Source organism: Leuresthes tenuis, unplaced genomic scaffold, assembly GCF_036924035.1.
Source record: "Leuresthes tenuis unplaced genomic scaffold, fLeuTen1.0.hap1 SCAF_2, whole genome shotgun sequence".
In the NCBI taxonomy this organism is placed as follows: Eukaryota; Metazoa; Chordata; class Actinopteri; order Atheriniformes; family Atherinopsidae; genus Leuresthes; species Leuresthes tenuis.
This window is the reverse complement of record NW_027325356.1, coordinates 17,408,506-17,420,595: the sequence shown is the minus strand read 5'-3', so window position 1 is coordinate 17,420,595 and position 12,090 is coordinate 17,408,506. Positions and strand designations below refer to the sequence as shown.

Here is a 12,090-nt window from a genome sequence, read left to right as displayed (position 1 = left end):
TTGATGGCAAGTTTTGAGTCCACTCGGGAAAAGTTGCTGCAGACAAATAGAAAGTTGCTCTGAGTGATCACTCTTAATCTGTCATGACAAGTTTCCTCCCTGGTGGTTCCTGAAGTTTTTCTCTTAGATGACAAAGTGGTTTGCTGTAATTGGGGTGAATCATATGTTCCTGCTTTCGTGGTAAACCGATAACAACTAACTAACGATGACGGCAGGTGGTGACTGATACACTGTGTTGAATTTTGCCCTAATTTGTCTGCAGTCTGTAGTTCTCACACATTTCTTCCATTTTAGACGCAGCCGTCACATTTTCTGATTTGTGTTTCTGCCACATAAACTCTAGCTGATCTTCACAACTGAGATTTAGTGGCATTTAAAAGGTCATCTTACTTTTGGACACTTCAAATGGACAAATGCATTAACTTGATGATGTCTGTAATGTTGTAACACAATGCTATCACCTGGGATCTCTGTGTCAGGTCTCATAAACGCACTTTAGCTCATCTCTCAGTAGCTCAGACTACACCACCATGCACAGGCCTTGTATGGGAAAAGGTTGTACAATGGGTTCCAGCGTCATTTTTACAAACTATATAAAATATAAAATATAATGGGACTCGTTTTGCTCTTCCACTGCAATTAATAGTATCTATGTAGCAGCGTTAGAGACACCAGATATATGAAACATGCGGTGTCACAGTTGGTAGGGATAAAGTTAGGGAATAAGTAGGACAATGTCTGCCATTTTGGTTGGACAACGATATCTAATAATAGTGTTTATGTTTCAAACTTCATGAATTTACACAGAAAGCCTCAGAGCATGTGGACATTTTGCTCTGTGTTTATGTAAAGAAGCTGATAGGATGCAACTGCCCATTATCTTACAGCCTTATGGGATGGTGCTAATTGAAGTGCAGTGAGAGCTGCTCTCTTGCTCTTGATTACATCTCTGGTTACTGTCAGACTCCAAGATTCACCCTGAGGAATACTGATACCGATAATTTACGTACAACAATGTTCATAGAGAATTTCCCTTATATATGGATGAATTACATGGACAACAACACACAAATAAAAAAAACAAAGGACATAAAACCATCAGGAGAGGTCAATGACAGTCATCGTGGGTCAAAATGGGATAAGTGTATTCAGCCACAGCATTTGGAGCCTGATGTTTCTGCTTCCAAACTGCTAATAACTTATTTAAATTTCACAAAACCAGTTACTTCAGATTCAGTTGTTTCTGCATCTGACTCCAAGCAAAGGGAGCAGCTTAATTAAACGACATTATTCCGTACTGGGTCTGGGGAAAGTTAAAGGAAAACGCTTTGGGAGGGAAGACAGTAACCTCCCCGTACATTCTTGACCAATGTAGGCTGGGAGATAGAGTGGAAACGACCAAGAACAGTTGTAAATATAAATACACTAACGTCTGAATCTCCTGGAAGACAAATCAAACCGTCCTACCTGAGTGTATGACGTACAGGTATGAGTAAGGTCTGTGATGAACCTCAATGCTTCATGGGAAACTGTATCTAAAACATGTAGTGGATGCATGTAAATTCTATCTTAACAACACACCACCAACATGAAAGTGACCAAACTCTTTTTGGCCTGAACTAAAGAAACCCTTTTGCAACTCCAGTTTGCAGCTTGTGATGTCAGATAACAGATAACTATAAAAGTGAGGTTAGAATGCTTGAAAGTATCTCACTGCTTGACAGCTCAGTTGCAGTGAATAGTCACCGGTGGCGACGTAGTTTCATTACTTAGAATAAGGTTCAGCTGAATCAGCCATGAGCAAAACACACTTAAAGCGTAAGGAAAAAATTGTGTTAAGCTAACATAGAGAAGGTTAACACGAGTTTATCTTTTCATGTCGAAAACACTATTCCCGTTTTTTCCCCTTCTTTTTTTGGTAGTGCTTTTTAGGCCGGAGAGCTTGCTCTTTATACATGGTTGCAGGTAGTTTTGTCCAGTGGTTTAAACTGAGGGTTCAGGCCCCATAGAAAAACTACAATTTAAAAAAAAAAAATGTAAGACACCAAAACGCATCTAATAAAACCAGCTGGCAATCTTAAAAAACGAGCTTATTTTACTACAACGCTTTAAAACTGCTGCTTTTTATAACATCTGAGAAGACGGATGCTGAGCAGTGTAATCTCCATGTCGATTAAATGTATTTCATGTTGAATTGTCATGTCAAAAAAATTACCTAAAACTCTTAAAATGTTGAGAACTTAACACTTCCGAGGAGAGTATAATTGCAATCCTAACATTTTTTAGTATTTCCCTCAGCTGATGATAACCTGAGCTGCATGTGCAAACGGTGCCAATTAAGCAGAACTGGCTCTATCTGACCGAGATAAGGCAGGGTCAGGCTGCTTTTGTTAGATAAACCAGCCACGGCACACTGTGTTTCCATCTTAGACAAACCATCCACAAAACCGCCGCTTGAAAACAGTCGTGCAAATTAAACAGAGGAGGGAAAGGCCCTAGAAAGACTGAAGTGGCCTAAAAGCAACTGCGAGCAGCACATGCTGAAAGTCGGAAGTTCGAGCTTCGGCCCCAGTAGTTTTCTATCTGCTCTTCGCTCCACCTTGCGAGGGGCTGTGATGAGGTTGCGCTCCTGAGAATGTGTTTTGTGATTTACACCCTCTGATAAGAGCCGGAGATGCTTCTCCCTGCGGGGCAACTGGACAGAAGTGTGCAGTGAGCCTTAGCAGACCTGTGGTACGATAGGGAAATGAACGCGGCGCGGTGGTGAATGCGGGCCTCTAATGCCCACTTAATGTGCGAAAAATGTCTGAGTGGCAGAAGGGAAAAGATCACATTACAAAGATGTACAGAACGGGAAGAGGTCCAGCGCAAAACACTAAAGTGGTTTGAGCTGCAGCTTTAATTGTCAAAAAATAAGCTCAGTGAATTAGGACCAAGGATACGCAGAGTTTAATGTCAGCATTCTGCTCTTTGTCAGTTTGTGCAGATTAAGTGCAGTCCCAGAAGGAGACAACTCCAACAAACCCCTTTTACACCTAATGCCCAGGCCATATATCATTAGACTTAACATCCTAATCCTCTGGAGTGCTGCCTGAAAACAGATTATTGTGTGGAAGAACTGCCCATTTGCTTTGCATCAAGGGGCAAAGGCAAAACCGAAAAAGATTTTTTTTGTTGTTTTTTAACTTCTGTATTTTCAACTGTTTAAAGCTGTGTCCAATATGTTATTGTAGGACAGGGGTCGTCACATCTTTTTCAGCCCCAGATCTGCCACTCAAGGTCTATCTACAAACCTGCTAAAGTGAAGAAGGCAGCTCAGACTTTATGTCCAGCTCGAGGTATTTTATGACTTGCAAAGACATGCGGTTTATATTCATATGAATCATATGAATAGAAGTCTAAAAAGCAAGGAAAAAACCCCCAAAACACTCCAGCAGTGAACAGATTAGTTCCATTGTTAAGTTTGTCCATTAAGGCTTCAAGTTACAAAATGTATTATCAGCATTTTTAGGAAGAACAACTGCAATGTGTGCTAAGAAACCCTCAGTCAGTGCAGCAAAGATAGGTCCCGTTCCACGTCTTTTCACGACACCATCGGAGGGAAAAACAGAGTGAATGTTCCTGTAGTCAGGGAGATGACTGTGTCATACTGACAGCAAGTCTTAGGCAGTCCGTGTGGAGTCTGTCAGCCAAGTACTTTGATTTGATGATTTTCAGCAGTAAAAAGGTCTGCCTCAGAGGGAAGCAGATCCAAAATAGGCAGCTACTCTTAATGCACATCCGGTTGGGAGAGGACACTAATGTCTGCAATTAATAATCCACAACAGCCCCCTGTCTCTGGAGCTGGCTTTCAGACTATTGTCAGTTTAGCAAATGGACCATTTCAATAATCAGCTCAAACACGTGGTTGAGCTCGGCAGCAACCTGGTTTACATTAATGCGCTGTGGGGTTTATCTTTCTATCACCTTTAAAAAGTACCCATGGGTCAAATGTTCATGCAGACAGGTACGACCTACGATTATGCTCAGAAAAGAGTGTAGAAAACGGCATCCATGAGGCTGAAGGTTGCACTGCTTTTTCTTTTTTTTTTAAGTCCAAACCGTGATAATTTTTTTAACCACGCTTAAGTAGTTTTGATGTTTCACCGCAACCATGTGACATTACTGCCCGAACCCAACCAGGAAGTGACAAAAGGTGCGTCAGTAAAGTGTCGCGTTATTGACCGAATGCAACTCGGAAGTGTCACTGTCGGGTTTCGATCCCCCGTCACTCAAAAGACGTATGCTTTAAAGTAATGTATGCAGCCACACCATCAGCTCCCTTTGCGGCTTATTGAAAGAATGAATTAGAAACGACAGATTGATGGAAGACTCGTTGCTTTGGTGGGTAGCCGTCTTTAAAAAGCCGAGTGATGTCGTGCTGGTGCAGGTTTTCTCTTTTAGCTCCGACTGATGGCTCTAAACATACGTACACTATAGCTAGCAACCACACCTTTGTTCATTCTTGAGATATGACCCTCTCTAAAAGTTGATTATTCTTTATTAATGACGTTTAAATTGCATTGTTTTTTTGTGGTCTTCTATTTCATTTTCAAAATTTACATCCAACGCTAACAATTTGAGTTTCATCCTGTGATGTGAATGTTGCTTTGAATAGAATTACAAAAAGCTCCCCATGAAAAGGATACTTTTTATGAAAGTGAACTACAGAAGTTTGACAGTATTTTCTTCATAATTTTGAACCTTTCCTTTGACATTTACTGAGTAGGTGAACTAATATGTAGAATTTTAGAGGTCCTTGTTTTTCCACATTTCAGCTACATTAAAAGACATGAGTGAGTCATGCTGACAGCCATCTATTAACCCACCTGACCGTTTCACATTTGCAGCAGCAGCGATTCAGCCTTCACCACAACTGTTGATATTACGGCCATTCAGCTGACCTCAGCAGAAGAGTCATCTTAAGTTCATATTACCATAGTCGGATGTCTTGTTCCCAGACAAAATGACCCTCTGGTTGAAGGCCATTTCTCACTCCACGTCACAGCTAATCTTCTCCACTGGCATGCTGTTCTTTAACCGAAACCAGATGCAGAGAGACGCTGGAGGATGAGCCCCCAATTAAAGTGACTGTTTTGCTTTGTGGAAAGATGAGGCAAACAGTTTTCTGAAAAGACCCATTAAACATCATCTGCTAATGGCATAATAAATTCCAAATCGCCAATAAATGCAGTTTGTTGTGTTTACAACATTGCTAAATCCTAAGAAAAACTTCAGGGAGAAAAAAAAAATGCAACCACAGTTTACCTTCACCAATATTTTATTGGATGAATATAAAAACCGATCGTCTCAGTCTGAGAATCAGGAAATCAGTGAAGAATTGAGGGTTGTGAAGACTAGAAAGTGGAATTAGGCAGATGGTGACAGGGCTTGAAGACTGGTCTTGACGGCTGCTAGGTTTCCCTTCCAGGAGCTGAGCCTGTCGTGCAGCTGCTGCCACTGCTGCTTGCCAAAGGTGCGGTGTGTGCTGTGGCTGAGTGAACAGAGACAGAAAAGCAAGGCCAAGGTCACATCTCACAGCAACAGGACACGGAAGTATGAAAAACATGCGTCTGAGACTGCCTTTCAGTCACAGGGTACTCAGCCAGTCATGTGAACTCAAAAGAAAGTATTTCACTGAAGAAAAATGAGTGGAAGTAGCTACATGCAACTTCCTATGTCATTCCTTTGCTGTTCGGGCATCACTAGTTCAAATTTCAACAGCTCCTGCTTAGAGGAGCCCATGACTACCGATTGTTGGGAGAAAGCCTGAGGAGTCAGTTTTGATAAAAGCTTTCAAATTTGGATCATGTGGCCTTTGGTCTGAGAATTTTGTAGAAGTTGCTCTGACAGCTCAACTTTTTCCACTCTTTCTAAATTTAGGGCTCTCAGAGATAAGTTAATGTGGTTTTTTTTTTTCCTTTAAACTATTCACAGTAAGCTCTATAAGACGGTGGGATGGAGACACTTACCTCACAACCACTTTTCGCTGCGTCTGGTCGATTTTGCAGTACACCATTTTGGTCCGTACAGCTGAACAGAGATAAACGAAAATAAAACGAGAGAAAGTTAAAGGTGCTGACGGTTGCTGCTGTACAATAGATGCTGCATAGACTTCTCCCCAACTCCAAACTGGCTCTGAGGCAATACAGACAAAGAAAATCTATAAAAAACAAAACAAAACAAGCAGCAGCGTTTTCTAAGCTCGGTGCTGCAGCTGCTCTCCAAGAGCCGAGACTAAACGGCATGATGGGGCTGAATGGTTATTTTCATTCAATTTAAAAGGTTTTAGCTGATGGTGACTCATCGAAGAGCCTTATTAGCTTCAGCTTGTATTACAGGTTTACAACATGTGAACTCCTTATTCTTGTTGTCAACACAAAAGGCTTAATAGTGTAGGCCAAATTCACCCATTCACACACACTCATATATTGCCTCTGTTATAGCACACTGGGCGCATATCCCCAATAAGCCGACACACACAAACCAGTAAACACATCAGAGCATTGTGAGGTTCTGTAAAACGTCCACAAACAAGTCAACACTGAAGGCCGAAGCCTGTCTTAAAAACCTCAGTGAACTGGGCTTACATACAACATCATTTCTATGACCTCTGTAATGCCTTTACTCTTTACTACATTATCTTATCAGCAACTGTATTGCATGTTTGAAGAGTGTGGACGGCAAAGTTTTAGCTACGGGGGTTTGTACCATCGATGACAAAAGCCTCGACGTCATCAGCTCCGATCTGCAGCTCCTGCTGCATGGTGTCAAAGGGGATTTCCTTGAATTCTGCCGCCATGCCCATGAATGTCAGCAGGCGCATCTTGGCCATATTTTGCTCATGAGAGAGACCTGAGGAGCAATATGTAGGGATCATTAAGCACCAAACAGTCACAGTCAATTACTCTGCAGTCAGGGAGGTTCCCTGTAATAAAAGGTTCAACATTTAGGAGCAACAGGGGAATCTACTTAGCACAAACAGAACTCCATATTGTCTGTTTTGAGAGGCCCTCCTACACATGCTCTAATTACACATTGCTTTTAATGGCAATGAAGGGAAAGCAATAACAAAAAAAAAAAAAAAAAAAAGCTTACAAACACATTCTTGCACTGTGTCAACACTTTAGATGTAAACCCTCAGGAGTCGAGACAGGAATATTCTAAACTACACACAAACATCTGCCTTGTGAAGTACATTTTTCAGTTTCTGTGCACACGTATGCTTTGATGCAACTAACGCCACGTGGCTACTTACCAAGAGAGTCAATAAAGTCTTTGTTATTCTGGTAAAATTTGACGTACGCGGCTAGTTTTGCGCTCACAAAGATGGTTAATAGCTGCAAAGAAAAGAAGGAGAAAAGAGAGAAATGCCATTATGGAACTGTGCAACATGCCTGTTGGAATCATGACCATCAAACGTTCCCATAATTAAGTTCAGACTTATCAATCGTTTTAGAGATCTCACATTACATCTCTGAAGATATGTGCACACTCTTAATAGATTCAAGTTGTGCTTGTTTTAACTTTCACCGACACTACAGGTTAAAACTTTGTTATACTGGATGTACTTTGAGAGTTATGGTAGGCTTGAAAAGTCTCATGTTCTATTAAATTCATAACTGAATGGTTTAGATGGTCAAAGTTGGTCCAAAACACACAAACTATGACAAAGAACAGTTTAAGGAAAAAGTGATTGGTTGATGAGGGCACTTTCCCAAAAATGGAGAGGGGGGTGGGGGTAAATAAAAGCAGACGTTTCCAGTTGTCTTGCCTACATTTAATTACACTGACTGAACATCCTTTTGCACTCACATCATGGATGAGTTCTCCCTCCAGGAAGCGAACAGGTTTCAGGGTGAGCAGGTGGTCAAACAGGAAGGTGTTGGGGTCTTTGAGAGCACGGACGATACATCTAAAAGAGAAGGGACGCAGATGTATGCTTGTATCAGAGGAGAGTCGCCGTTTTGTGACTTTATGACAATTGTTGACGAGTTCGGCAAGTTCACCTGTGGGCATCGACACGTGCTTGTGAAGCATTGTCTTCTGTGTAACTCCCCAGCAGCTCAACCATCACTTTTGCTGCAGCCTCACTACGAAACAGGCGATTAAGATGTTTAAGATGTTGTTTTTTTTCCTCCCAATGCATGTGCATGAATAAAAATTAATGCAAACACAGATACCTTTTCTTGCAGTCCACCAAAGCTTCATACACCAGCCTCAAAAGTGTGTGCTTCTTCTCTGTGTTCAGGTTCCAGTCAATAATCCACTTGCGCACCTGATTCCAACCCAAAACACGAATGACAAGTGAACTGGGCAGACAGTCAAAGTAGAGTGGGAGATACACAACGCATCCTCTGATTTAAGCAGCACAAACACACAAAGAGTATACATATGCTACAAGATTGGCAGTGCTTTTAATTATGAAAAATAGACGTACCTGATCAAGTTCAGTGGGGATGAAGGCAATAGCATTACAGGTGGCAGCCACCTTGATGAGGCTACAGAAGACAGTGTATCTCACTGGAGTGTTCTCATCCATGCCATGGAACAGGTTACTCAGCCTATTGTGTCACAACATTAGAGAGATAATCAGTTTTTAATTTAATTTTTTTTTTTTTTAAAGAGTTATGTGCTTCCTTTAACAGACAAAATGAGAAATGGGACTCACAGCTGCATTCTGAGGGAGGGTCTCTCTCCTTCACGAGACTTCACCAGTTTCTCACACAGACTTTCAATAAGAGCCTCCTGCTTTTCTGTCTCCAGGATCAACAGCAGCGACACGATGCTGTTCATGACACTCTCGACATCTGCAGAGAAGCAGACAGATGACGACGAGCCGCGAGAAATCGCTTTTCACCTGCAGTATTTTCACTGCGTCGCACACAAATGGGACATATTTGTGGCACATTAACAAATGCACAGGCATGTTACATTTGTATGAGACAACTGGATTTAGGTGATAATGAGCAGCAGAGTACTTTAGAGTCATTATCACTAGCTTTTTTTTTTGGTTTGGTAACATTAAATTGAAAAATGACCTAATATCTTTAAAGGTCCATTGTTTGGTGCTTGTCCAATTCTAAGTAAACAGCAGTTTCTAAGATGCAGGTGTGCTCCTTGTCACCTACCTTTATCGTCATCTTTGAGGCACACGTCACATGCCTCGATAATCTGAGCCAAATCAACATGAAGTCCACCTTCTGCATTCTCCTCTGAGATGTCAGCTCCTTTGGACTTAATGTAGGCTCTCAGTTCTAAAGCCTGTAATTTTAGAGATAGGAATTATTCATCCTGGTGGTTAATCCGCACGAAGGATGCTAAGCTACACCTATGAAACTGATTAAAAACATAGAGCCATATGGCCTTTTATTTTAATTCCCCAAATATTGCACAGCAGAAAGTTGCGGGAGATTAACAGACAATTGTCTAGTTTAACTGAACATAAGTTGTATCTACTACGTTTAGCCAGAAAAATGCTTTCGGTAGCTTGTTGTTTTTACATGCAGGTTCATGCAGACTAAGCGGCTAGCGTTCTTTGCTACTAGCGATATTTGTCACAACTTTGAGCACGATTACTGTGCTATAAAACGACCAACGGTTACAATCCTCGACGAAATTACAAAAAAAATATCCATAATATGTGCTTATATAGCTACTCATAGTTTGTGGTTACACACATTCATCAAATAGCTCGCAGCATGTACAGGACCTGACAGCTGCTAAAAAAAAAACGGTACGGTTAGCATCTTAGCTAACTAGCATGCTAGGTTAGGTTAGGTAGTTTCCATTTAAGAGGTCATTTGTTGGTAGAACCATGCTAAAATGTTTTTAAAATATGTCTCGTACCTGGTCTTCTTCTGTAATATCGATGAATGCCGGGACGCTCATTTTCGGTGTTTCTGTGAGCCCAGATGATGAAATCCACGCTCCCACCAATGCTGAGATCCGACCGGAAAAGAAAAGCTAGCCGTACCGGTGATACGCTTGCTCTTCCGGGTCATGTTGTTAAAGCCGCAGTCGCCTGAAGTGAACGACGTCTCATTGTTTTGTTTTTTTTCAGAGGTCATAGTTGTTATATTGTGGCTTTTAAAAATTGTACCGCTATTCTGCGCATGCATTAGGCTGTAGATGTTCAAGGAATGTCCACATGTGCTTGGAAAATCCCCATAGGTCCTTCACAGCTTTCTTCAAATGCCAGACAATCTCCTAAACTTTATTAGTTACTTAGACTTCCCCTTACTTTTATTCTTCTTCATCTAAATTTCCGTCTCTTCTCTGAAAGATTTATCTAGAATGTCTTGGATTAGCGTTTCTGTGGTGATCCCTCAGGGAGGTTATCTGACTGAGCTGCAGTCCATCTTTGGGGACCACCATGGAAGGCCTCATCCAGAGCTTTCCAACCTGGAGACACTGTCAGTGTCAGAGGGCACCTCTCCTCCACCACAAACCCACTGACCTATGGATGCACGTGTTTGGCCCCTGTACCAAAATGGGATCCTGTATATTGTTACTATGGTGGGTCACTTAGTGATTGAGGTGAGCAGGGCATGTCGAGCAAAAGGTCACCTTAAAGCTATGGGATCGGGTTACTAACATTCGGGTGATGTGCAGGCTATGAGAATACCGTGGAGTGCTTTTCATTTCAAAGCTAACCTGCTCACAGTTCATCTGTCAGAGAAATATGTGTAATTTGGAAATTCATAGGCTATGGAGACTCGTCGTGCCATGTCCTAATTCCTTAAAAGCCTGCTTGTCACATATTTCTCTTTGCAGTTACAGAAAGGGAACTTAACTCTTTTACATTCATCAGGCTATACACTACCTCAAAATAGTGTGCTGAAGGGAAATGGAGTGTTTCACCACAGACCTCACTTGATGCGTCATTCTGTTGGGAAGTCAAGTGCCTGGTACCAAATCCCACCTTCACTCTCTCCCTGCCCTTGTATGTTGTCATTGCAAAGAATTTATAGCCGTTTCTCCATAAGTGTGCTTGTGTAACTCTGAGGCTTTCATTATCTGATTAACAACTGTTGTCAAGAGCCTGGTGTATTTCAAGTCCAGAATAAAACTTTTGTGGGCTTTGAAGCTCCAGGTGCATGTGAGACATTGTTTTTTTGTCTTCTAGAACAGGTCTTTGAAAATGCTACGAAGCATTGCTGATGCTTGATAGTTGTTATAATAGTGAAACTAGAGGTTTTTTTTATAAAGAACTTTAATTTTCAAGAGTTTTCTCTGATGTCTGAGCTGTCCCCCCCCAACCCTCTATTTCGTGGGTGTATATGTGCAGAATTCATTGCTTATTCTGCTTCTCCCAAACACCCTGTTTCTTGAAGATCCCTCTGATCTTAATCTAACCAGGAAATAGTAACCCTATGAGATTTAAAATCTCTTTTCCACGAGTGTCCTGGCCAAGATAGACAGTAACTAAGGCCAGAAAGGAAACAACACGACACTATGCACACACAAGCGCACAACTGGCTAAGAATATTACGGTTTAAAACATGAAAAACTCAGGAAACCAAAACTATAGAATCGACCGATCAAAACATTGTTGCATGCCAAATAGAACAGTTTAAAATCAGGCATATCTGTCCCAAATATATTTAAAATTTGATCAAATTTGTTTTGTGAAACTTTCCCTATCCCATAAGTTCCCTTGAGGCTGTAAAATAATTACACATTTTGCAAGGAAAATTTATACTAGCTTAACTTATCAGGGAAAATTATGTTTTATATCAAATCCCAGTTCTCCTATAATTCTGTCTTTTTTCTTTTGCCCTGTTGCAACAGAATGTTATGAGTCCCCAGAATGCTGCACTTTCTGTATTATGTGTAAATGCTGCGATTCCAGAGGGGCTGACCTTTTTTTTTTTTCGAGTAATATTGACCTCTGAAGCCTTGGGAAAAATAACTAAAGCGGCAGTTTGAAAAAAAAAAAGCCTCAAAGATTAGATTAAGTGAAACAAAAGCAGAGCCATAATGCATTTTATTGTTTTTATTAATGTAATATTAACATATAATGGTCTGATTTCTCAATCTTTGGATTGT

The 12,090-nt window shown here is 41.1% G+C and overlaps 1 protein-coding gene across 1 annotated transcript; it reads right to left on the bottom strand.

The window, feature by feature from the left end:
- Nucleotides 1-5,302: 5,302 nt before the first annotated feature.
- On the bottom strand, nucleotides 5,303-10,023 carry eif3m (eukaryotic translation initiation factor 3, subunit M). The gene is made up of 11 exons (XM_072380426.1): nucleotides 9,889-10,023; nucleotides 9,171-9,303; nucleotides 8,711-8,849; nucleotides 8,480-8,603; nucleotides 8,223-8,317; nucleotides 8,049-8,132; nucleotides 7,855-7,954; nucleotides 7,298-7,379; nucleotides 6,751-6,894; nucleotides 6,012-6,072; nucleotides 5,303-5,533 (listed from the first exon to the last, which is right to left on the bottom strand). The coding sequence occupies exons 1-11, from the start codon at nucleotides 9,928-9,930 to the stop codon at nucleotides 5,410-5,412; spliced, it is 1,128 nt and encodes a 375-aa protein (XP_072236527.1). The 5' UTR covers nucleotides 9,931-10,023; the 3' UTR covers nucleotides 5,303-5,409.
- Between the last annotated feature and the right edge of the window lie 2,067 nt (nucleotides 10,024-12,090).